At 47.4% G+C, this 27,104-nt stretch overlaps 1 protein-coding gene across 2 annotated transcripts in view; it reads left to right on the top strand.

The window, feature by feature from the left end:
- Positions 1-1,804: 1,804 nt before the first annotated feature.
- The window catches only part of Kcnj5 (potassium voltage-gated channel subfamily J member 5), a 32,363-nt gene continuing 7,063 nt past the window's right edge, over positions 1,805-27,104 (top strand). Inside the window, exons 1-3 of one of the 2 annotated variants that reach the window (XM_029481847.1) lie at positions 1,805-2,039; positions 2,131-2,870; positions 24,440-25,378. In XM_029481847.1, the coding sequence (XP_029337707.1) occupies positions 24,442-25,378 (937 nt within the window). In that variant the 5' untranslated portion in view covers positions 1,805-2,039; positions 2,131-2,870; positions 24,440-24,441. The remainder of the gene's footprint in view (positions 2,040-2,130; positions 2,871-24,439; positions 25,379-27,104) is intronic. The other variant, XM_029481846.1, reaches the window with a different exon arrangement.

The following is a 27,104-nucleotide window of genomic DNA, read 5'->3' as shown; positions in this document are numbered from 1 at the left end:
CCATAAGCTCTGGCTATAGGGCATCTTCTTAATTAGTGACTGATGGTAGAGGGCCCAACCCATGGTGGGTAGTCCCACCCCTGGACTGGTGATCCTGGATTCTATATTAAATCAGACTGAGCAAGTCATGATGAGCAAGCAACACCCTTCATGGCCTCTGCATCAGTTTCTGAGTCCAGGTTCCTGTCATGTTGAACTCCTGTCCTGACTTCCTTCAGTGATGGACTGTGAATGTGGAAGCGGAAGCCGAATAAACCCTCTCCTTTGGGTGCTGAACCCCAAAGACTGTGTAACAGACAGAGAGAGATTAAGGTTGGGGCTAGTGAAGGCACCAGCAGACAGCCACCTGCTGGCTCTCCCAGACAGCAGCCCTCCCTGTGCAGTGACATTCCTGTCTTTCCTTCGGTTCATTGAAGAATAGAGTCCTCTATGCTCAAGGCCAAGAACAGTCCACAAAAGAGGGAGAGTGGGGTTTGTGCCTGCAAGGAGAAAGATCTAGGCTGGGGTAGAGACTAACAATGGATTCCCAGAAGGAAGGATGTTCAGACCGCCAGAGCAGCAGCCAATGTGGTCTGTATATGGAGGCTGTCACACAGAAAATGAAATACATTCAAGAGATCTATGCAGAGAAGTGAATACAGAATAATGTATAATGGACTGGAAGGTGGGTGGAAGCTTGAGGAAACACGGGGGTTTGGGGGGCAGGGTGCCTTTTAATGCCATCATTGAACAGCTTTTCCATTCAGCACACGTCTTAGGACAACAATGTACATAGGATATTGCAATAGAAATGACATTATAGTTTTAATATTTTATAAAAAGAACTTTTGGGAACAGAGAAGAAAGTAGAGAGTGGGAGGAAAGGCCAGCCCCCTTACCTGAAGATGGTTCAGGTCTCACTTGCCCTTAAGGGAAGGCCATATCCATTTCAATGAATAGCCATTCCCACTTACCTATAGACTACCCTAAGCAGAATGATCCAACAAAAGACCCACTTCCCTTCTCCCTTCTCTAAACTTTCCCCTTCAGTCATAATCAGGTCCCAGTCTCAAGAGCCAGACCCAGTAACAGCTTAAGGTTCCCCCCCAACCCCCCTGCACTGTGACTCCGGACTTCCAGGGGAATGTCCCCCACCTGCTGCATCTGGCTTCTTGATAGGCAGGGAAGTTCGGACAACAGCCCCCACAAAGTGCCCAGAGTGACCGAGCAGTCCCTCCCAGCAAGGCTCTGAGCCTGCATTTTCTGCCCTAAGAGTTTCTTCTGTCTGCTCCTCCGCACCCTCTAAACACAGGCACGCGGGCGCTCACACACGCGCGGGGGCGCTTACACACGCGGGCGATCACACACACACATGTACACGTGAGCTTTCCCACATATTCACGGGAAGCTCTCACACACATCTGGTGGCGTAGGTATCTGACCCTTGCTTAAGCGTGGCCAGAAGCACGGGAGCATCAACAAGGAGGTCTTGGAGGGAGGTGGCGAAGGGGGAGTAGTGGGCAGGAGAGTAGGGAAGAGGCTTCCTGCTCTCTCTGGCCCTGCGTCCAGTACCAGACTCCTTCCCAAGTGACTGCGACCCCCGATACCAACAGCCTCCACCCATCTCCACCATATACCCCATTGTGCAAGCATTTCTCCCATTGCTGCCTTTCTTTGTGGTTCTCCTTTGCCTGTGGCCCTTTAAATCGCGTTCTATCCAGAGATTCAATTGTAGGGGGACAGAGGGAGGAGAACCCGGGGCGGGGGGAACGAGAGGAGATGGGGAGGGAGAAGAGAGGAGGGCGGAGAGGAGGACAGCAGAGAGCCTCCCGCTGTTCTCTCTAGATAGAAGGGCGAGGCAGACCGGTGAAGGGGCGGGAGGTTTAGATGCCTCTGCTAGCTGGACCTGCGACACCAGAGTGGCTCAGGGCGGCTGCCTGTCCGTAGGCAATGCCTGAGGCTAGGGGATCCCCTGGAGAGCCCTGAGAGCCACCTGCACCGCCTTGGAAGGATCGCCAGAAGTTAGCCCCAAGGGTTCAGAGAAGCTCTCTGCACTACAAGTAAGTTGTCTCCTTTCTCTTGCGTCCCTCCCCCAGCCCAGCGACTCCCCAAGCCGGACCCTCACTAGGTGTCCTGTGGTTCTAAAAGCAGGCTTTCCCCTACCGGAGCCTGTCGGGTTGAGACAGGATGGGAACAAGATCCGGCGGTCCAAAGTTCAACAAACTGAAGCTGGCCTCCCCAGGACCATAAACGCCCTGCTCCCAGAACCAGACCAGGATACCTGCGGGACTGAAACCTTCCATCTTTGGTTTGCTTGGCCAGGCCTTGGGAGGAGATAGAGAGAACCTTGCTCCCAGAAACAGCTTCAAGTGGTCGGGTAGGGCGACCCCCTGGACTGTAGACTCTGCCCCAGCTGCTTTCTAATCTAACTGCTTTGTGGTACCAGTCTTCTCAGCGTTGGTCACTACCTGTATGCTTTCCTTCTTTTGAAAGAATTTCTGTGATTGTTCAAAAGAAGGGTTAAAAAACTGGAGGAAGACAAGCTGTAGCTTTTTCCTGATGGTGGCTCTCCTTGGAGATCTGCTCTGTAGCACCTGATTCTGACAGGGCCTCCTTCAACCGCAAGGGCAGGCCACTAGGAGGGGGGTTTTCTAGCCTGGGACTGTGGAGCAGTGTTCAGTGTTGGTTTCTCGAAATTTCATGGGATATTCCCAAAAGGCAGTGGAGGCTCTAGCCTGCCGAGCATCCATACCAAGAGCCTGGGCGCTATCGAGGGGAACCTTTCAAACACCAGGCAAACATTGGGAATGTGAATGCTCTCTGTGACCCTTCTCAGTTAAACGGAGACTAGCAATCCTGTTCCACAGCACAGAAATGGCACCTCTGAGCGGGTGAGTAACTGAGATTACAACGGGAGAGTCTCCACAGTATCTGACTCCAAAGTGTAGCTATTCTTTCTCCTAAGCAAGCTGCCTGGGACACGGAGCATGGGAATCCCTGCGGAGAAACAGGGGACAGCAGCGAATATTTACAGAACCAGGGTGTTGAGCTGGAATAGGATCCTGGGAGCTAACCTGTGGGGCAGAACGAGGTTTTCTTGCTTTCTAGAGGGCACTAGAGCAGAAGACTCTCTGAGCTCTAAAGGGAGGTTCTAGTCTTCACTGTCCTCGCCAGCCCCTGGCTTCAAATCCAGAACTTATTACCAAACACTAACCCTGTAAGGTGTTCCACCTTCCTGGGATCCACGCCTTTGCTTAGGGATAGTCTCTCTCCACCTCCTTTGTTATTTGAGAGGCAGGGTATCCCTATTCAGACCTGGCTAGCCTAGTACTCACTATGTAGACCAGATTGACCTCACAGACACCTGCCCACCTCTGGAGTGCTGGGATTAGAGGCATGAGCCACCATGTCTGTTTTACATGCATGCAGTCTTGAGTTCCATCCCAGGGTTTTCCAGGCTCTGGCAGGTGAGCTGACCCGTGGGATTTATAAAAGGATTAAATTGAGCTGTGCCATCAAAGGCTTGGCTAGACTCCTTGGGATCAGAGACTTTTGAGTAAGTCGCCGATATACTTATCTTACAGGGGAAGGCTCAGCTTCCAGTGGGAGTCCTAGGGAACAGGGTGTACTTGGGGGCATGGCAGCATCAGACCACCACTGAAAGAGGTGCTATCCCAGAGATAACTTCATCCTCCAACAGCACCCAGCCATCTTCCCCACGCTGACCACCTAGCTGCTCAACAGCAAAAGCACCCACCACTCTGCGACCGCCTCTCCAAGATGGCTACCTACTGCTGGCCGGGCACTCCGAAGCAGCACTTCGTGCTTAAGAGCACATCTGCTTTAAGCATAAAATGAGTGTGTTCTATGCTCCATCTAGCAAGCAGGTCAGTTGTGGGAGGAGAGAAGGCAGGAGGGAGGGCAGGAGATGGATGGTTTTGGTCATCCCTTCTGCCCAGAGCTGTCCCAAAGCAGAAATTCCTATTCTGTATAAGTCAGATCTCAGAAGGATTCCCCAGTGTAGATTCCCCTGAGGCTGCTTTCTGTATCCTGACATTCAGAACACCTCTTTTCATGGGTTCCATGGACATATCAATGTATCCTTGTGACAGTATCCTGTTGGCCTTGCTTCCTCTGGTACATGATGCACAGGCTGCAAGGTTCCTCTGTAAGGGACCTTACAAGTGTATGACTGGGTTTCTGATCCATGAATTCAATTCAGGAGCCTTCTAAGGCCACTGTGGTCACCTGTGATGAAGTTTAATACATAGCAGTGTGCTTGGTCTCTGGTTCCCACTCCCTCCTTAGATGCTGGGATTCTGAATACCTTCTGGGACCAAGCCACCAAAGGGTATGCTGGAAGTTCAAATGCCTGAAACCTTCATCCACTTCTGAACACTATTTAAAATCAGCTCAGCATCCAGTTGATCACCTAGCACGCACCAAGAATACATTATTGTTGGAGTTTTTCGAATGTAGTCATTTGAGCAGGGTTTTTTTTTTCCATTTAAGAGAACATTAGGTAAAGCTTGCCTGTATTTTCCAAGCAAATGCTGACCAGAATTTTAGACTGAGGGTGGAGGGCAATGGGGCAAAATTGAGTCGGGGGCAGGGATCCATGAGTGGCTCTGTGTAACCATGTTAGAGTAAGCTTTTTGCTATGTGTTAACTGGTCACTGAGAGGCAGTGTTTCTGAGGGGACCCATCAGCAGCTGACTACTAAGACACTTCTCAGCCATGGAGAAAATTTCCCTTCTCTTTGTCTTCCTTTTTTTCCCCTCTAGAGACGGGAGAATGGGAGTTCAGATACAAAGAATTACTGGGAAAAATGTGAATAAATTTACCTGAATGTATTTTTTTTTCCAAAGCAATTTAGGAAGTGGATTTCTTTTAGATTATTTTAAAAGCCGACAGAGGAAAGGCAATGGGAGGGACTGGGTAGCTGTTCTGGGTGTCTGGTCCCGCCTACCTTGACTTTCTGATAAGGGGGCTATTCTTGTCAACAGAGCCCAGGGTGACATCAACCTTTGCCAAGAGCTGTGTTAAAGCTAAATGTCACATAGGACCCTGGAGATCCTGGCTAGAGGTTAAATCTTAAGTTCTTCTGTCAGTCCAGACCAGAGCAGGCTGAGAGCAAAGGTCAGGGATAATCAGACCCATAAGCAGGTAGCAACTGCTCTTCCTGGTCTCCAAGGACAAGTGCATAGGCTGACCAGAGTCTGGGAGAGATGATAAAGCAGACAGAGCAGGGCAGGGATTGGCAAGTGCCTCCTCTCCTCGTGGCCCTGACATAGTTGTTTAGGCTGGGAATTACTGCCTGTCTCTCAGCATCTTTCCCATCCCAGACTCCCAATCTTACAACTAGGGAGACCTTAGTGGGAAAGGGGCAAAGCAAGAACCAGGAGGACTCAGATGCCATTTGGGGCTGAGGCTGTGTTCTAAGATTCTATCCCTCAGCCATCTTGACACTGGCTCTGGCCACTAAGAATTCAATACTTCAGCTTGGTGGGCAGTGGATCAGAAAAGTGACCCACATATGGTACTACCTCTGCCCTAAGAAGGTAGTTGTCTCTAACGCAAGAGAAGCCATGGATGTCCAGGTCCCTAGGGCCCTTTACAAAGAAAAGCTGTCATGAGAGCCAGCTAACTTTCATAGAGCACAGAAACCTCAATGAACAACAGCCTTCCTCACCCTCATCAGGTAGGCTTGCTTGTTTTGTAAACCCATCTTTATCACGTGAACCATAAAAAGTCACTCATGTCCCTTCAGACCGCACGTGAAGCCCATGCCTTATGCAAGTGCTTGAGATAGAAGACCAAATTGTACACCTTGCCTCCTCTACCCTGAGAGGGGTTGTGACTTACAGCCCGGTTGGCAGGTGACAAAAGAGACACAGGTAGAGAGTGGCCAGCAGGGCAGCCTCAAGGAAGGCATGCAGGGAAGGCTTCTATAGGGCCTGGTAAAAATAGATCTGCTAGTGGCCAGAAGGCGTGGCTTACAGAGGAATGAGCATCAGTAGACACAAGACAGTAAGCGAACAGAAAGGAAGAGCAGAGGCTGAAAATTGGAGCTCCGGGGGCTGGGCATGACAGTCCTGGGGAACCTATCCCAGCCTCATCGGTGGCTCTCCCTCCACTTCTGATCAACACCTACACCAGCACCATTATATGTCCCCTCCCCCTCCCTCACTGCCTGACCTTGCATCTTTCCCTCTGTCTACTCTCACTCTCATGAAACTTTTTTTTTTAAAGATCACTGTCTTAGTCAGGGTTTCTATTCCTGCACAAACATCATGACCAAGAAGCAAATTGGGGAGGAAAGGGTTTATTTGGCTTACACTTCCATACTGCTGTTCATCACCAAAGGAAGTCAGGACTGGAACTCAGACAGGTCAGGGAGCAGGAGCTGATGCAGAGGCCATGGAGGGATGTTCTTTACTGGCTTGCCTCCCCTGGCTTGCTCAGCCTGCTCTCTTATAGAACCCAAGACTACCAGCCCAGGGATGGCCCCACCCACAAGGGGCCTTTCCCCCTTGATCACTAATTGAGAAAATGCTTTACAGTTGGATCTCATGGAGGCATCTCCTCAACTGAAGCTCCATTCTCTGTGATAACTCCAGCTGTGTCAAGTTGACACAAAACTAGCCAGTACAACCACTATAACTCGTATGTACTGTAAGCAATAACCACCAGGGCACACTACCATATCCTTACCCTCTTTCTCTCATATCGTAAAACTGACCAAATGGTTGCCAATAAACCTGTACATATGGGCATGTTGTATGCTTCCCCAGTCGCCCTGCCCATCCCTCAACCCTGGCAGCTGCTACTCTGCTTCTTCCTCCTTTCTTTTTTTTCCCCCTGTAATATCAAGAATGTGATATGAATACAATAATGAGGAGATTGACTCTTTTCACTCAGTACAATCACCTGGAGATTTGGATTACTTTGTGTCTGTGTGTCTTTGTGTCTCTGTGTGTTTGTGTTTTTATATGTTTGTGTGTGTGTGTTGTGTGTGTGAGCTGTTGCTGAGGGTCCACTGTATGAAAACATCACAGTTTATTTAGTCACATACCCATTAAAAGACATCTGAGTTGGTCACAGTTCAGAACTGTTATTAACAGTGCTTCTATTAATATTGATGAGCTGGTTTTATGTGAACCTGAGCTTCTATTTTTCCACAAAGAATGCCCAGGAATACAATTTCTAGGTCACAGAGTAGTAATGTGCTTAGTTAAACTTTCTTTTTTTAAGTCAAGGAGATGTATAAAGACTGGTTAAGAACGCACATTGCTCTTTGAGTAGAATGGGATTTGGTTCCCAGCACCCACATTCGGAAGCTCACAATCACTTGTAACTCATGGGTGCCATCAAGTCTTCTCATGTTTGAGTCCACAGGCTGTCCTGGCAGGTGGAGAGTGTGGTGGAGGACGGGGCAGGGACTGCTGTCTGTCCAGGTAGAGCGAGCAGCTGAGGCTGACCTGGCTGCTGGTCACACTGGGTTGTAACTATTTACCAGACTGGAAACTGAAATTCAGAATGCACAGTTTAGGGCAAAGTAAAATCCTAGCATGCAGGAAGCCTGGTTCATCCTCAGTACTCTATGGGCAGAAGGAAGGAAAGAGAAACTAGATGTGGAGTCTCCATTCCCTTCCTCCTGTAGGTTCAAGGCTGGGCTAGCCTAGACAGGGCCATCACAGAGAAGGAGTCTTTGCTTGATAGTTGTTGTGCTTTATAAAAAGAAAAAGAAGGGATATGTTTGGTGGAAGTGTGGTATCGCACGGGTAAGGGGGTAAGGGGGTGCCCCTGCAGGCCCATGCTGAGGCATCCCTTCCCTCTGAGGTACCAGCCACATGATGGAATAGTATAGAATAGAGTTTATTTAGGACATGGAGAGGGGAGTTGAGAGGATAGTAGAGACACAGAGAGAGAAGAGGACTAGAGGAGTAGAGGCTGTCCATGAACACATGGGGGGAGGGGGAGGGGAGGGAAATCAGGAGAGAAAGGTCAGAGAGGGGAAGAGGGGAAGAGAGCAAGAGAACAAGAGAAGAGAGTGAGGAGGGGGCAAGCAGCCCCTTTTATAGTGAGTCAGACATAACTGGCTGTTGCCAGGTAACTGTGGGGCGGAGCCTAGAAGAAACGCTAATAATTAGTGTACAGAACTCACCTGCATCAGGTAGGTTTCAGCTGTGATTCTGGGGGCCTTACCTACTGTACCCTGGCTCCCTGGTTCTTCCCCATGCCTGGCCCAGTTTTTGCCCTCTCACACCCAAGCTTTCCACCTTTACATAAACATGTATATATTCTCCTCTTCTGCTTTCTTGCTGTTTCCTTTTTGCAGACTGTGTGATCCTGTCTAGTCATACTTCACGAATTGGCACCAGACAAGGAAATCTGTCCCCCCAGGCCTTAGAAAGGAAACAAGGGGTTTTTCACTTTGACTTAATTATTAATCCTCTTTATTATTTAATGCAGAATTCATACAGTGCAGGGTTACAAGGAAGAAATGTATTAGAATTACTCTATTTGCTTTCATAGGCAGAGCAGGCTTACAAAGAAAAAAATATGGATACAAATGTGGGGTAAATGTGAAATGGATTGATTTGATTTTCAAGCCCTTTTATTCGTGCTTTTTTGTGCATCTTCTGCAGGGGACAGGGAGACTGCCTGTGGAATCTGCAAGCACACCCACAGCCACGTATCAAAGTGAATGGATGTGAGGAGCTGTGGGTAGCCCTCAGCTGCTCTCCAGGGCGAGCCATAAAATTTCCCAGCTTAAGGGAGCTGGCAGTCAGTCCTCTCCAGGACGTACTTACAGGATTTTTTAATGCATATTTTTGTCTTTGTATTTACTCTGAAGGACTGAAATCTGTAAGGAGCATGCTACGTCTCTTCTCTCTCACAGTTGCAAGACAGGAAGGCCAGCCCCCTAGAAAGCTTACAAACACTACTTAGTCCCTTCTCTGCTTTTTATCTTAATCACAAACTTTCAGTATTTTTGTTTCTATAATGACAAGATGGCCTGGGGATTAGTCCTCGCCACTTCTAATTGGGTTCTTATTTCTCACCAGCCCCAGAAGCTGATGCAGGAGGATTTATGACTTCCTTAGACAGGTGATAGGGAATTGCCTAAGGATGCTGTGGGAGCCAGCAGCCAATCACTGCCTTCACGGGTAGCCTGAGGCTCTGAAGACCCCAAGCTCACTTTCTGGTGCTCCTATGGTACCACCTGACCCTTTTGTTGTGCATGAGAGGTCAGGGCCACCTGTGAGACCTGCTATGAAATCATTCCATGTCCCATTACATCCTCCGTGTTTCTGAGGATATCTTCCCAGGAAGAGGGGCAGTACCCTGCTCGCTCAGGGACCTTCACTGCAATTCTACAATGGGCTAATGTTATCAGTCTCATGAGCCAGTGAAAGGACTTTGGAAGAACCCAATAGAACTGCAGAAGCTACTGCTATCCCATGGTGATAAGTCTGTAAGGTAGTTGTACCAGTCGGTATCGTTTCTTACCACACCTGCCCTCAACCCATGCCAACTAAAGTGAAGCGGGCAGGGATATTACACAGGGATTTGGCAAGATGGAATCTCCGGACAATATGGCATGACTTTCTTGGGCATTTTTCAGTTTTTTACAAGGCAAGAGACGAGGGGTGGGGACCTATTGGATAGCATGTGACCCAGGGAAGAGCTGTAGCCAGGAGAGGCAGAATTACAATTCAGAACCGAGATCACTGGATTCTGATGGGCAGAAGAGCTCGGGGAAGCGTGGGCTCTGGAGTCAGACCAGGGTCCGCTCAGTGCTGGGCTCTGCTTCTTCTTGTTATGTGGCCTCAGGTGAGTTCCCTGCCTGCTCTAAATCCCAGGCTCTATTTGCATAATGGGTGCATGGTAGTTATCACACACTGTTGTCAAGGTAACAAAGGTAAAGCCCCCGGTTCAGAGGTGTCAGTTTGTATGCACACTCGCGGGCACACACACACACACACACACTTCCAGAGCTTTTCTGTAAAGAAGTCAGTGCAACCTGCTACAAGGGATACACTGGGCATATGCTGAAATTAAAGTGGGAAGAGTCTGAAGCCATGGGGACCACAGCCCAGACACCTGCTTCTAAGGATGTCTTGGTATGTAAGTCCAAAAGAGGCGAAGCTGAGTAACTGCAGCAACCTGAGTCCTCTGCCTTCCTCCCCAGCTTGACTCAATAGTAATTTGGCCTATGCTGAAGCCATTTTGGGGGCTCTCCTCCAAGGAGCAGAGGCAGGTAGGGTGCAGGCCAGGGTTGTCCAGAGCAGAAGTCAAGGCAAGTCTGACAGATGCTCAAGGACTGCGTCTGAGCAGAGCTGATAGAGAGGAGGCCCTCTGTTCACAGCTCCCTTTTATGGAGTTCTTCTCAGCCCAGAACCCAGCAACCACAGCCCCGCCCACCCACAGTGATGACCTGACACCAGCTATTCCTAGAGTCACACTGTCCCTGGCTCTACACTCCACTGAGTGCCCTTTACCCTGCTCCTGGAGCATGGCCTATGCTCACTCCCTTTAAAGCCACATGTAACCTTAGCACTATGGCATTGGAAGAGCCCCTGCCTAGGGCCTTCTGCTTAGAGCAGAGATAAGAGAACCACACACTCCCCAAGCTCTCGTGTGCCCCTAAGAAATAGCAGTAGCCAAGGTATAAGCGCTGGAAACTGCATTCAGCTCCAGTCCTGCTATGCCACCATGACGGACTGCTGGTGATCAGCATCCACTGCATCTGAGACAGAAGCCAGCCGAGAGGTCACCTGCTCTACTCTCTTATTCGCACAGCTTCCCTGAAAGGCTTGCGTTTTTTCAGTGAGAACCCCACCGCTACCATTAATAAAATGCAGGACCATGGTCCAGTGCCTAGTGTGCTGGTCTCTGCAGCCCTTTAGAAGGGTGCTGGCTGGTGAAGAAAAGGTACACTCTTGGGATACAGAGTGCCCTAGCAAGCCAACTGCATGGCAGAATGGACTGGGAGGACTGTAGGGAGTTGGCAGGGCTGGTGGGAACAGAGGAGCCAGCCCTTGACCTCGCTCTGTTGGGGAATGTGCCCAGATTGAAGCCCTTGCTTTCTTCTGCCATGACTGACTGCCTGTGCTCATGGCACCAACAAGAAGAGAAAAGCTTTGAGATAAATGTGTGCATCACTTGAGCCCTTAGTCCCAGGATCACTGTCACTCAAAGTACAGTCTACCAGTCCTGGGAGAAGGACCCTCTCCATCTCAGTAGCCCAGAAACTTACCTTAGAGACAACAGCCCAACCATGCTTCACAGACACCTTTCCTTTACATTGCACAGTGTTTCCAATGTTGAGTTCATTATCACCACATAAAATAGAATTTACCCTTTCAGTTTGCTTTTTGAAAAAAAAATTGAGTCAGAGTCTCATTACATAGCCTAACCTGGTCTAGAACTTGCTATGTAACCAGGGCTGCTCTCACACTTAACACCCTCTTGCTTCAGCCACCTCCCAGTGCCGGGGTGAGAGCCACGTGCCGCCATGCCCAGTTTCATCTTCAGATCTTTTCATTTCCAGATTTTCTAGAAAAAAGTAGTGGAGCCTCAGCATGCTGTTAGGACCATCCTTCTGGATGTGCACGTGGACGCAGCTTGCAACAATCCCCACCGTGCCTTCCTATGTCCCACGAGCTCGGAACAATTTTGTTTACATTTACCATCTGTTTGGATAATTGCTTTTTCCTAGACTAAAGAGAATCAAGTATTTCAAGTCTCTATAGAAATCATCTAATGCAAACCAGGTTTAGAGACATACTTACAATCCCAACCACGCTCCGGAGGTGGAGACAGGGGGATCAGAAGGTTCAAGATCCTCGTTGACTTGAGGCTAGCCTGGGATGGTAAGTTGCCATATTTAAAAAATGCAAAACAGGGTGTGAGAAAACATTACATTGAATTAAAATGTCAGAAAGATGCAATCTGCATCAGTCTGATAAGTAGCTATGCAGCATCCTTCCAGGGAGAGCCCAGCACAGCCGCTACTCGCCAGCCTCTCATACCTCGCTTTTGTAGGTGGCAGAGTTCAGCGCTCATCCTGGCTACTGTTTGCTGCCAGCATGCACAGTGCATTCGGCAGAGTATGCAGGAGGAGTGAAGTATTTGCCCTGGCTCCTGGCAGAGGCAGACTCGCTCAGATGAAGAGTAACCCAGGGGTGGGTGTTAAGGATGGAAACAGTGGCTATCACAGATGGTCTCCTTTGTAGGGTCCGTTCTCTAGGCAGACACTTCTGAGAGAAAAAGGAGGGCAGCGTTAGTGATTCTGTCAGGAGAGTTGATGTTCCATGGACAGTAGGGGCTCTCAATCTTCTTGGAACAATGAAGGACACTTGGGAGCAGGGGATCCTGACCTATGGCTCCTGGGGTATCAGGAGGGAAAGGCAAGGGCAGAGAAGACAGCCCTGGGGAGAGCAAGCAGAGAAGCAGCCATGCCACTTTCAACCTGGGAAATATAGCACTCAGTCTTAATTTAATTGGCTGCCTGACACAGATCAGGTGTCGGTCCATCTGACTGCAAGCTGGGTCAGCTTGACTTGAAGCCATGGGAGCAGAGAGCATCTTGGTCAGACTCGGGGCTTACAGGGGGCAGCCAGCACTCAGAGCATACCAAGAGGAGCCTGGCCTGGCCTCTCAGACACTGCAGCCTTAAGCAAGCTGCTGACTGACTGCGATTTTGTCATTTGCAAAGTCAAACTGTTAAAAGGGACTCCATAGATGTGTGTGAGATGATACAGTACATAGGCACCCGGCAGAGACCGGCTAGGCATTGGATACCCAAGCTGTTATTCCTGCTTGGCCTTCCTGCCAAGGTGTTGTTGCTCAGCTCCCCTGTGGGCACTCTCGGTATGACAACTCAGCCGACCCTCCCTCACTTCCTCAGTCACACCAAGTTAAGAACAGTGCCTTGGATTTCATGTCATTCTCTACAGAGCTGACCTGTTGGTCATTGTGTTCCCTGGAGCCCAGTGCGCTGGTTGAACGCAGAGAATAGAACTGTAGTCTTCACTCATTTGCCTAAGAGAGACCCCAGAATCAGAACTGGTTGTCCTGTGCACTTAGGGTGGAGGCAGCCCTGTCTCTCAGGAAGACACTGAAGGCCACGAGCAATGATGTCACTGGGAGACCTTGGGAAAAATGCAGACTCAAAATGCAGAAAAACCCCAGACTCAGTCAAAACATGTATTTCAACAGTAGCTCCCATGAATGGAAGGCATATCAAAGCTGGTGTGGCGAGCTTCTAGGTTCCTCTACCCCCAGGGCCTAGCAAAACACAAGCATTAAGTGGGAACTCATATCAAAGCTGGTGTGGCGAGCTTCTAGGTTCCTCTACCCCCAGGGCCTAGCAAAACACAAGCATTAAGTGGGAACTCATATCAAAGCTGGTGTGGCGAGCTTCTAGGTTCCTCTACCCCCAGGGCCTAGCAAAACACAAGCATTAAGTGGGAACTCATATCAAAGCTGGTGTGGCGAGCTTCTAGGTTCCTCTACCCCCAGGGCCTAGCAAAACACAAGCATTAAGTGGGAACTCATTAACCGACTAATTGCCTGGCTGGCTGGATAAAGCCATGTGTCTCATTCCCTTGAGCTTTCATACTTAGTACCTATGTGCTGTGACCCAAACTGACCCAGGCATACCAGCCAGGAATTCAAGAACAGACCTCACCTAAGTTGATAAACCCAATAGCTGCAATATGATGAAATTTCTCATTGAAGTCCCTGTTGGGTTTTTAAAGATTTATTTCTGCTGCTCTTTGTTCCATTAAGCTTCAGAGTGCTCTAAAAAAGGGTTTCACTTTAAGAATATGTTTGAAAAGCTGGGAAATCAAGATTAGCCCTTTGGGAAAAGCTAACTTTTTGGTATGGTTTGCACATAGGTTCTTGGGGGTGGGGGAGTATAGACTGGCCTCTCTTTAAGGACGAGACCACAAGATGAGGAGATTGGGACTTGTCCAGGATTGAATTGTACCAAGCCACCCCCACCCAGACCCCTGAGCCCTGCTTATCCACTGTTCCAGGGACAGTACCTCTGTCACCCCTTCCACATCCACCCCAGGGCGCCTGGCAGTCTTGCCATGGGTTCTATGTCCAGCTGGGGATGCCTGTATGTATATGGAGCTTTTCTCCTGACAACTGGGTGGCCAGCAGCAGACTAGGGGATAGAAAAGATGTGAGAAGAGAATTGTGTGTTTGTTTGGTTGGTTGGTTGGTTGGTTGGTTGCCTAGTTGGTTGGTTTGGTTTGGATTTCAGAGACAGGGTTTCTCTGTGTAGCCCTGGCTGTCTTCAAACACAGAGATCTGCCTGCCTCTGCTTTCTGAGTACTGGAATTAAGGCATGCACCACCATGTCCTACATGTTTTGTCCCAGTGGGCATGCTGTCCTAGACTGCCTTCTGGGCTGGGAGGGTGTCAAAAACCTTCACCTGTCACATTCTGCAAGGCCAGGCTGAAAGCGTCAGGTCCCAGGACCCCTGGGTTCTCACTGAGTTCTGAGGTTTCAGGTTTTAAGGGCTCCCAAATGCCCTGCTCGGGGACCACATCTAATGTCCAGCTCCACTGCTCAGAGTGCCCTCTCTCCATGGCTTTCTTGCCCCCACTGCCCATGGGGCCCTGCTTCCTCCCCAGAGCATCTCTACGCTTTGCTGCCTCAGGTGGTTCTTGGTAAGGGGCAGCATCTCAGAAACAGGAAGCCAGCAAACTGTGCAGGCCAGCCTCAGAGGAACTGCTCACAGCTCCTGCCCTAGTTCTGCCGGAGGTGCACCAGCCAAAAGGAAGCATTCTAAGAGAGTTCTCCAGACACTGTCTTGGGAGATGAGGCAAGGGGTTCCTAACTGTGGTGTGGAAAGTGGAGGAATCAGAATCTACAGAGTTTACTCACCAGCACAGCCTTGTATGTGTGGGGTGGGGACTTAAAAATAATAACCACACTGTCCACCCTTAGTGAGATTTTGAAGCTCCCATTTTTTCCCTTTTGCAAAACAAAGACAAAAACAATTTCCCTCAGTATGAAGGGTATGGAGCCATGGGCTCATGAGCTCTCACCCTTGGCCTCAGGACCTACTGCTCACCTTCCTTGACAAGTGGTGCACTCAGTGTCTGTGAACTGAGGTGACCTGGTTAGGGGCCAGCAGATTCTACGTGGAGCATCTATCTCTGCCCTGTTTCCATTAATGCACAATAGACGACCACAGACCTAATGTCTCAAAACAGCATCTACTTAGCATCAGAGGTGCAGCCACGGGCTGATCATGACCCTGCTCAGTTCTCACAGGGAGCCTGAGCCCCTCTTCCCTCCTCCTAGAGATAGGAGACATCCAGCCTCTGTCCTTGTAACACTGTGGCTTCCTTGCCAGCCGTATCTTCTCTGTTCTGAGGCAGGCACTTTCTTGCTGGGTAGACCCTTTCTGACTTTAAAAATAATAATAATAATAATAATAATAATAATAATAGGAAGAAGAAGAAGAAGAAGAAGAAGAAGAAGAAGAAGAAGAAGAAGAAGAAGAAGAAGAAGAAGAAGAAGAAGAAGAAGAAGANAAGAAGAAGAAGAAGAAGAAGAAGAAGAAGAAGAAGAAGAAGAAGAAGAAGAAGAAGAAGAAGAAGAAGAAGAAGAAGAAGAAGAAGAAGAAGAAACCTATTAACTCCTGCTTCAGGAAAGCCAAGTCCCTCTGAGGGTGGCAAAAATTAGACCAGGTTAACATCACCCTCAAACTTTACCAACCATGGGAGCACAGTCCCCAAGTCCTAGAGCTTCTGGGAGTGGCTACAGGAATAGGGATCATGGGGCAACTTAGAATTTTGCCTGGCTAAATGTGCCTTCCTTTTACTGGATATAAATGTCTTTTATAGTGCCTTTAACACTCCCTGCTAACCGGTGTACATTTGAAAGGGGCAAGGCAGCCCAGCCACCAACCTGCTTGGAGCATTTTCATATTTTAACACTGCAATGCAGTAGTTACAAGGAAGTTGGAGTCCCTTTTGTAGATCGTTAGTCTTGTTCATAAAGGACTTTAAACACACACTCAAAAGGAGGCTCTGGGTGCATTTTCTTAGAGTTCAAAAGAAAACCTTTTGGCCAGACAAGCTGAAAAAGGGATACATAAGAGAAATCGAGATAGCCATGTCTTTTAAGTCAGAATTCAAGAAAGCAAGCAGGTTCAGCAACAGCGATGGCAAGCAGCTCTGTGGTGGAAGGGAAAGAAGCTATAGTTTGCCCAAAGTGTCAGGGAATGTACACTCAGGATTTCCGCTGGTATCCAAGCAACCAAGCAAGCAAGCAACAAACAAACAAATGATACAGAGGGAAGGAAAGGGAAACGTTATTGTGATTGTTCTTTAGTTAGAACTTAGAAAAGTGGGCGGGCTTACAGAAGCTTTTTTAAAAAGTGTTTTAGTTTACGTGTATGGGTATTTTGCATTCACGTATGTCTGTATGCCATGTTCAGGCAAAGCCCACTGAAATCAGAAGAGGGCATTGGATCCCCTGGAACTGGAGTTAGAGATAGTTGTGAACTGCCATGTAGGTGCTGGGAATTGAACCCAAGTCCTCTGGAAGAGCAGCCAGTGCTCTTGACCAGTGAGCCACCTCTCCAGTCCCATGGCAAAAAAAAAGTCAAAAGTAGCTGCATTGGAATGTAGGGGCATCCTTCCCATTAGAAGTAATTATCCCTTAAGTTGACTTAGCAAGCCTTCACGAGCATCAGCTTTCCTGTGGGATACTCTCCTGGCCAGTGATTGACAGGCCTGGATGAATTAACTCTTTTGTTGTTTTTGTTAATTAAAAATTTTCTCATATGCCAAGTTTTGATCATATTCTTTCCCCGTCCCCAAGTCCCTCCAGGTTCTACCCACCTTCCTAACCACCCAACTTCATGTTCCTTTCTCTCTGATTTCCGCCTTCCCAGAAGACATCAGCTGGGGACAGTTACTGCATTAGGAATGAGTCTTTGTGTCCACTTCCCTTCTCACTGCTGGGATATTTGTCTTGTTTGAATTTACATAGGTCTTATTATGCTGCCACATGCTCTGTGCGTTTATGTATGTATTAGTGCCATTGTGTCTGGAAAACACTGTTTCCTTGGAAGCACCCGCACCCCTGGCTCTTATGATCTTTCTCCTTCTCTTCCACAAAGATCCCTAATTCTTAGTAGTGGTGGAGGTGAGTGGGTGGGTGGTGGTATTGATAAAGGCATCTCATTAGGACTGGATACTATATGGTCTTTTACTCTCTGTATGTAGTTGTGGGTCTCTGTGTTAATTACAATCCACTGCATGAAGCTTCTCTAATGAGGTTAAGCAATGCACTGGTCTATGGGTACAGCAATATGTTATTAGAAATCATTTTATTGCTCTTATTGCCATATTTCTTTAGCAGAATAATAGTATCAGGTTTTCCCTCTAGGCTCATGGTCTATCTAATCTAGTTCTTGTCCTCTTTAGCAATGTCCAGTATGGATTTCCAGTACAGAGTGGACACTAAATCCAATTTTGAAGAAGTGGTTGGAATCTCCCATCACATTTGTGCCACTATTGCCTATCTTGCAGGCAGGTCTCAAAGAGTTTATATCGCTGAGTGATGTTGATGGTTATCTTTCTCCTCTGATAGCATGCGAAGAACCTTCCAGCAACATGAATGTTAGTCAGTAGGGGCAAAGCTTTCAGGTGGGCACCAGCTCAATTTCTTCACATTTGACACAAGTGTTATCTTCAACAATAGGCCTTACCATAAGGGTATGGAGTATAACCAATCACATGTAATGTTTTGAAGGGGAAATCTAGAGGAGCCCATTGGCCAGTGACTCAACGTTAATGTTTTTCCTTATTTCTTTCTTTTCCAGACAGGGTCTCTCTACATAGCCCTAGCTGTCCTGGAACTCATTATATAAACCAGGCTGTTCTAGAACTCAGAAATCTCTTTGCCTCTGTCTTTGTCTCCCAAGTGCTGGGATTAAAGGCATGTGCCACCATGCCCAGCTTCAACATTAACTCTCAAAGGAAGAGATAATACATAATGTTCTAGTCTTTACTGCAGATCTGGACTACAGATTACTTTTTTAACTAGAAGGAAGTTATGGTCTATTAATAGGCCTCAGTAAAGCTCTGGAACATCCACCCTTTCATCTGATATTTTAAAGCTTCAACTTAAGCAATGCTGACGCTTTCCTGGCCCCCATCGAGGTCCTCCAAAGCTTTCCAACCTTATCTAGACACCTAGCACACTTATCAGGCTTACCCAGAATAGTACCCAGATCTTTCAATAGGGACATGAGTGTGTCCTCCTCTGGATGTCTTTCTCTAATGTACTCCATCACATGTCCCAAATCTTAAGGGATACAGATGATAACCTATGGTAACCTACCACATATTAGAGAGAGAAAGGAGGAGTCCAGAAAGATGTTTGTGAATCCTATTTTCATAGGTGGGAAACTAAGACTCCCAGTCCAGTGCTCTGTCCAAAAAGCTCCACCAAGTCTGAGTATATTGTTCTTATCAGACTGCTACACTCCTGGACTCCTAGCATCCTAGACCACCGCATGGTCCAGAGCTTTTTTGCACTGTGCTGAGTATCTCGGGGCATCTTTTGCCCCAAGGTCTATTTAATGAATGTCAGTTTCACTCATGCACCATCTCAGATACAGCTCCTTTGATCTGGCCTCCTTTGAGTCTCTTCACCTATGTTTCATATCAAAGGGACAAACCTTTGCTGGACTTGAAGCTGTCTTTGTGGAGACCTTTCATCATGTTGTAGTAATTCTTCTCATCTACAGGCTAAGGGGGCAGCCAGAAGATAAGAGCAGTAACAGGGTGAGCAGGTGTAATAGGATTCACTTAAGTTGGTGGCTTAAAGAGAGCAGCCAGGATACTCAGCATGCCTCTGGTAGGCCTGCACCTTTTTTTCCTCCCTTGCTGCTACACACAGCTCTGTACACACTATGGATTCAAAGAAACAGGGCTGAAATGTAAAGTATTGGTAGGGTGAGCCTGTGTTTACCTGCTTCACTGCTCTATGTCTAACTCCCAGTTGAGGGGCTGGACAAAATTAGCTCCACATGTAATATTCACTTAATGAAGATAAAAGTAATTGAATTGATCCCAGGACCTGATTTGAAGTCTACCTATATTGTCCCTGGAAATCTGTTTGAGTTGCTGGGCACACACGCACTGGAAACCAGGATTTTCCAGGATGAGCCTGCTCTCAAGTTTTAAAGAAATCTGTGTAGTAATGGTTCCATGATCGAGCAGTTTAATGCCCACCTTGTAAACACTACTGAGAAATTAGGTGCTTGAATTTTAGATGTTCCTTCTCTCTGTGTGCTTACAATTTGGGATAATTGAGCATTACATTGCATTTAAATTCAAGGAAGGAGAGATTATAAATTTATACAGTCACACAGCTTAACCACAGAGACACAGTCTGAAGAAAATGCACCATTAGGTGATATTGTAGAGCTTGTTTATTCAAATTAAGATGGCCAAGAGCAGGCTGTATTACTATGTGACATTGTCTTAGGGGACCAGTGTTGTCTATGCAGTCTACGGTTGGTCATAGCACTATTATGTGGCACGGGACTGCATATTACTAATATTTATATCCTTTGTAGTTTTCCCCATCATGGGCCCCAGGCAAGGAGGGAAGAAACAGTAGCTGGGATATATAGCAAAGGAAGCTGAGGCAGACGCAGATAAAACTTTCAATGACTCACAGAGCAAGTCTGTGCATAGTGAGCTCAAATCCAAGTCTACCCTGCTCACATTGGGCAGATCAGGAGTCGGAAAGGGGAGGAGCTTCCAGGGATGTTTCCGTTTTTGATTAAATCTGGGACTCCAACCCACGAGATACTGCTGTCCACAATCAGGGGAAGTCTCCCCTCTTCAGGTTTCTCTCTCTGAAACCACCCTCACAGATGAGCCCAAACTTGTGTCTCATTAATGACCTACAGAATTCTTAACCCAACCAAGCTGACTGTAAAACTTAGTCATCTAGCTGCATTTGTATCAAAAGATGGCCTAGTAGGCCATCACTGGAAAGAGAGGCCCATTGGACTTGCCAACTTTATATGCCCCAGTACAGGGGAATGCCAGGGCCAAGGGGTGGGGGTGGGTGGGTGGGGGACTGGGGGGGGAGTGTATTGGGGACTTTTTGGATAGCATTGGAAATGTAATTGAGGAAATTACCTAATTAAAAAAAAAAAAACTTAGTCATCACACTCTGGGCGCCTCAAGGAATATTTTAGGCGTAGGCATGGCTCTTAACTCAGAAATTTGCAACTTTCTCCTACAGCAAAACTTTTTCAGACATGGGCAGAAGTATCCTACAAAATATCATTGTGCTTCTAGTCCATCACAGGGCCCTCCCCTATAAGAAGGCATGAAGGGTATTTTCAAAAATAGTAAAGAAACAATGTAGAAAATCAGCAGAAGGCAGAGTGTACTTTCCCATATGCCCAGATTACTCGCTCTCATGGCCCTGCCTTAGCCCAGCCCAGCACTTGTGGCTAGAAGACCTCACCACAACACTTCAATTGGAACCCTATGTGGGCTACCACTGCTGGGTCCCCAGGAACACAGGGGCTTTGGGGCCACCAGCATACTTTACCAGGTTTAGGAATCTCTGATCAGATTCTCAGCACAAAGACTCACCCCTGAAGCAGGACAAGATCCTATATAGCGCTCTGTAAAGATGGTCCATTTTCCTTCATTTTTCATTTATCTTTGTAAATGTCACATTTGAGAGCAGGGAGCAGGTGGCCGTGTGCAGTGTGGAAATGGCCAATGAATGTCTGAGACAAATGGCCCTTCGCAAGCGTGACTCTTCGATATGACATTTTAAAGGTTACCTTGGAATTGCCTAGGTGGCAAAGGAAAAGATATGCTAGAGTCATAAGATTTCTCAAGATGGCCAAAATTACTTTGGTTGGCCAGTGGGGCAGGTGATTCAGTGGTCTGTGTCATCGGTATTTTGCTCTTGTCCCCACTCATCTCTACAGTCTTGTGATCTGTGCCAAAAGAACTCATCCAAGGCATTGAGAATATAGTTAGAAGATGGAGTTTATTACAGACTAGCACAGGACCCCCTCAAGGGTAAGAACAAACAATGAACAAAGAGAACATTGTGTAGATGTACATTGTGGACAGACCACACTATTTCTAGTAGACCTGAAATACATAGATGTCTTGGGTTCATATCTGTTGTTTTGATAAAACACTCTGAACAAAAACAACTCATGGGAGGAGAGGGCTCATTTGGCTTATAACTTGCAAGGCACCTTCCATCATTGAGGTCGGGGCAGGAATTCAGGGCAGGAACTTGGAGCAAAAGAATACTGGTTGCCAGCTAACTCTCTGGCCTGCTCCCTGGCTCGTGTTCATCTAGCATTCTTATACAACTCAGACCCACTTGCCTAAGGATAGTGCTGCCCACAGTGGGCTATGCTACTTTGTACCAATCATCAGTCAAGACAATCTCTCACAGACATGGCCAAAAGCCAATCTGATGTAGTAAAGCTCTCAATTGAGACCCTCTCCTCAGGTAACTCTAAAATGTGTCAAGTTGACAGGTGAAGCTAACTAGTACAATATCTTCCCCAAGGGGAATTTTCCTGTCCAGATGATTGGTGGATCAATTTTGACTGACTCTTACAGGAGTTGGCATTGATATGTATAGAATAAACACTGGTAGACCTGAAACCAGCTTTTATTTGTTTTTTATTGGATGTTTTCTTTATTTATATTTCAAATGTTATCCCCTTTCCTGGTTCTCCCTTCAAAGAACACTGTGCCCCTACCCCCTACCCCCACTCACCAACCCACCCACTCCCGCTTTCTGGCCCTGGCATTCCCTTACACTGGAGCATACAGTCTTCATAGGAAAAAGGGCCTCTTTTCCCTTTGATGTTTGATTGCCATCCTCTACTGCATATGCAGATAGAGCCATGAGTCCCACTGTGTGTGCTCTTTGGTTGGTGATTTAGTTCCTGGGAGCTCTGGGGGTATTGGCAAGTTCATATTGTTGTTCCTGCTATGGGGCTGTGAACCCCTTCAGCTCCTTGGGACCTTTCTCTAGCTCCTTCATCGGGGACCCTGTGCTCAGTCTAATGGATGGCTGTGAGCATCCACTTCTGTATTTGTCAGGCACTGACAGAGCCTCTCAGGAGACAACTATATCACGCTCCTGTCAGGAAGAACTTGTTGGCATCCACAATAGTGTCTGGGTTTGGTGATTGTAAATGGGATGGATCCCCAGGTGAGTCAGTCTCTAGATTGTCATTTCTTTAGTCTCTACTCCACACTTGGTCTCTGTAACTCCTTCCATGGATGTTTTGTTCCCCCCTTCTAAAATGGATAAAAGTATCCACACTATGGTCTTCCTTCTTCTTGAGTTTCATGTGGATGAAACCAGCTTTTAAATAGTTATAAATGGATGTTGTCAGAGAATTCAGGATGTCCATTGAAGAACCAGATTTGACTCAGGTCCCTTTCCTCTGACTAATAACTTGAGCCCTACCATTCCTGTCCTAGGCTTCACATGATCTTGATTATAAAGAAGAGTTCCACCTCTCATGTCCACCAAGTCTGCTAATTTCTAATTGGCTACCTATCAGCTTATAGAACACTCACCAGAATGGTTCCAAGGTGTTCCATAAAATCCCCAAACTAGTGTTAGGGAACTTCCCACGAGGGACTGCCCACAACTGGATTCCAAAGAGAGACATACCAAAGCCCAGGGTGAACTTCCAGAGTGTGTGCCCAGATTCAAGCCTGCAGGAGAAAAATGTTCCCTGAAGGGGTCTCAGAGTGGTAAAGATATTTTGTTTCTCAGTTAGTGCAACAAAGAAAGTGATGGCCTGTGAGAATTATACATCCAGGAAAGGGTATTCTTGTGAAACCCAGGAAAGAATGTTTATGAAGGATGCCCTCTGGTGTCATATGCCAGGATCAGGGCTCAAAGAAAAATCTGGAATTAGCAGTCCATTATCTGAAGCTTGAGCCATAGAACCCCATCATGTCTTTAGGGTTAAACCTCTGGGCTAGAGCAAGGTTAAATCAGATTCCAAACCTATGTTGGCCAAATGCTGCTCCAAGCATTGTTTTCTCAACTGAAAAAAAAACTGGGCAGATTAGCTCAGCATGGTGACATAACCCAGCCATACCAGCACCACAGACTCAACAGGATGGTTCATGTTTGAAGCTAGCCAGCGTGGGCTGCATAGTAGCTTCCCAACCAACCTGAAACTATGTTAAAATAAAGGATAAACAAACAAAAATTTAAAAAACAAAGAAAAATGGACAGATTCCAACAGTCTCATCACCTGTGGTAGAATTAAACAAGCGAATGGAGCTACGTTTTCTTAGCTCAACTCCTGCCCCGGAGGAAGCTGTTCTCAGTAGCCAGAGGGGTTCACAATCTTTCCAGTCTTTATCAGAGTCTCAGTGCATTTCAAGTGGGCTTGTGCAGAATGTCAAGAAGGCAGTAGATGGAATACTCCAAGCCTCCACGTGGCTCTTTGAAGTGGCATGCCCTCTAAAAGCAGTCCTTTTGAAAGCCCTGGGGTACGGACATCCCATCTGTCTCAATTGCTCAGGACTAACTAGATCAGATTTTTCAAGGGTGCATCCACACAGTGGTCTGTCATTTTAATAAGTGCTCAGACGGCCCAGGCTCCCCACTCAGACAGCAGGAGTGACCACTCACTGAACCAGACACATGCTGTCTTGTCCTTTCTGTCAACTGCTAAAGGATGCCCAGCACAAAGAAGGGAGACAGAGGGCCTCAAAGGCCACCTCGGGCTTGGGGCCAAGTGACTAGGAACCTAACATCGGCCTTCATACACTCCTTAGATCTTCCCCTGATTTCTTATGCATCCTTCCATTCTTCACAGAGTGGTGCTTTTAAACCACAGTCTGTGTCACATGATCTACCCTGGGCTTCTGGGATGTAGCAAGGAATAAAAAAGGCACAAAATCCTGCCCTTGAGTACCTTATATCCTAGCAAAAGATTAGAAATCCACATGAGGGGAAGGAGAGCGTCTCAATGGTTAAGAGCACTGGCTGCTCTTGCAGAGAGCCTGGGTTCATTTCTTAGAACCCATATGGCAGCAGACAATTGTCTGTAACTCCATGCCCAGGAGATCTGATGCCTTTTCTGGCTCCATTGACATAGGCATGCACATGATATACATGCACATACAGGCAAAACATACATACATACATACATACATACATACATACATACATACATATAAAACAAGTGATAATGTGGATCGCAATCTCTAACTCTGGCAGGCTAGATTATAAATTATAAATGTCATTATAAATGACAATCCCTTGAGAGTTCCCAGACGGAAGTAGCCTCCAGTTCCAAATCTTTACTAATCAGAACAGGGCACTTCACTAATGATAGTGTCATTTTAATTCACTGTATCTCAGCTATGGCCGGTGATTCTAGGAATGCTATGAATCAAGACATGGAGATAGGAGTCACTTCCCAGGACCACAAGAAGATTCCCAAACAGGCTCGGGATTACATCCCCATTGCCACAGACCGCACCCGCCTGCTGACGGAAGGCAAGAAGCCACGTCAACGCTACATGGAGAAGACTGGCAAGTGCAATGTGCACCACGGCAATGTTCAGGAAACCTATCGCTACCTAAGTGACCTCTTCACCACCCTGGTGGACCTCAAATGGCGCTTCAACCTTCTGGTCTTCACTATGGTCTACACCATCACCTGGCTGTTCTTTGGCTTCATTTGGTGGCTCATTGCTTACGTCCGAGGTGATCTGGATCACGTGGGTGACCAAGAGTGGATTCCTTGTGTTGAAAACCTTAGCGGCTTTGTGTCTGCTTTCCTGTTCTCCATCGAGACAGAAACAACCATTGGGTATGGCTTTAGAGTCATTACAGAGAAGTGTCCAGAAGGGATCATACTCCTTCTGGTGCAGGCCATTCTGGGCTCGATTGTTAATGCCTTCATGGTGGGGTGCATGTTTGTAAAGATCAGCCAGCCAAAGAAGAGAGCAGAGACCCTAATGTTTTCCAACAATGCCGTCATCTCCATGCGGGATGAGAAGCTGTGCCTCATGTTCCGGGTAGGGGACCTCCGAAACTCCCACATCGTGGAGGCCTCCATCCGTGCCAAGCTTATCAAGTCCCGGCAGACCAAAGAAGGTGAATTCATCCCCTTGAACCAGACCGACATTAATGTGGGCTTTGACACTGGTGATGACCGCCTCTTCCTGGTCTCTCCACTCATCATCTCCCACGAGATCAACGAGAAGAGCCCTTTTTGGGAGATGTCTCGTGCTCAACTGGAACAGGAAGAGTTCGAAGTTGTGGTCATACTAGAAGGAATGGTAGAAGCAACAGGTAAGACACTTGGCCCTCCTCAGCCGTGTGATCCACTTCCTGCTCCGTGGAGCTTAGCCTGCTGGGGCTCTCTCGGGTGCAAGTTTGTGTGCAAGAATCCCAAGATGACAGTGAGGGCAGTTCTATCCCTAATGTGACCCAAGGGCCAGTTACCCAAGATAACTGGGTAGTGTGACCCAAGACCACCAGCAATAGCTACCATGGGCTGAACTCACCACCTTCTAGGCATGGTTCTAGATTTTAAACATATATTACAACATTGGGCCTCTAACACCTCCATAAAGGAGAATTCATGGTTTAGAAACAGAGACTCAGATGTGAGAAAGCACTGCCAAGCCAGGAGGACTCCAGAACCAGCCCTCATGTCCACTAGGTCAAAATGCTTCCTGTCCTACGACATGCATGAAGTGACATGGAAACCTGGGCTGAGTAAGAGAGGTGGCAGTGTCTCCTTAGCTTTGTACATCAGTGGTTCTCAACCATCCTAATGCTACGATCCTTAAATGCAGTTTCCCATGTTTTGGCGATCCCCATCAATCATAAAATTATTTTGTTGCTACTTTATAATTCATAATTTTGCTACTGTCATATATCATAGTGTAAATATCTGGTATTCAGGACATATGATATGCAAACCCTGTGATTCACACATTGAGAACCACTGCTATACATGTTGTGGGCCTCATCGTTAGGAGAGGATGGTTTTGCTCTCTGTTGCTGTGATAAAATAGTTTGACCTAAAGCACCTTGGAAGAGGAGAAGGTTTATTCTCTATTCATCTTATAGGTCCATCATGGACGGAACTCAGGGCAGGAACTCCACAGAAATTGTGAAGGCATACTGCTTACTGGCTTGCTCCCTCTTGCTTTCTCAACTTGCTTTCTTCTACAGCACAGGCCCACCTGTCTCAGGGGAGTATCACCTACAGAGACCTGGAGCCTCCACAACAATCATTAAACAAAACAGCCCCCCCCCGACCCCCTCCCCCGACATTCTCACAGGCCTCTCTGATGGCGGCAGTTGAGATTCCCTCTTCCCAGGGGATTCGGGTTTGGGTTAAGATGACAAAGATTAACCAGTTCAGATGGTACCCAGTGTGCAGCCTTTGCAAAGTTCACTCACAGCCCTTATATGTAAGAGGACCTATGCCCCAGATCTGTTGAGAGCCACAGACACTACCCTCATGGTCAGCTCTCCTGCTTCTTGGGAGGGAAAGCACATCTGACAGATGCTGTATCCGTCCTCCTTTTCCTTCCTTCGCCTTAGTTGACCACGTGGACTGAGCAGCATGCTAACACAGAGTGCTGACCTGTTCAAAAGTCACCCGTGCTCAAAATAAGACATCTGTTTCCAAACCTCGCAAATAGCATTTATATGATTTTCATCCCCTTTCCCAAATACAAATACTGGATCTCAAAAGGGCTTGGCAGACATTAAGTGTTCATACTCCGCTTTCCTTTACAAGGCTCCAGCTTTTTTTTTTTTTTAACACACCATACTGGACTCTAAGATGTTAGAGGCTTGTTAAAGGTGGATAAGCGTAACTTGTCAGCCCTTGGGAATCTGGTTACTGGGGGGGGGGGATGGGGGACTGAGGCAGCATCTCTATACGTCTTCCTAGTTCCAAGTCAGAGTCAGGCAGGGTGATGGCGGGCCCTAGGGACTATGCCAAAGGCTGCCTGGCCATCTGCTAGAGGGCCGGAGCCTAGCCAGGAAGCATATGGTA

Source organism: Mus caroli, chromosome 9 (assembly GCF_900094665.2).
Source record: "Mus caroli chromosome 9, CAROLI_EIJ_v1.1, whole genome shotgun sequence".
Classification (NCBI taxonomy): Eukaryota; Metazoa; Chordata; class Mammalia; order Rodentia; family Muridae; genus Mus; species Mus caroli.
This window is presented reverse-complemented; position numbering and strand designations above follow the sequence as displayed.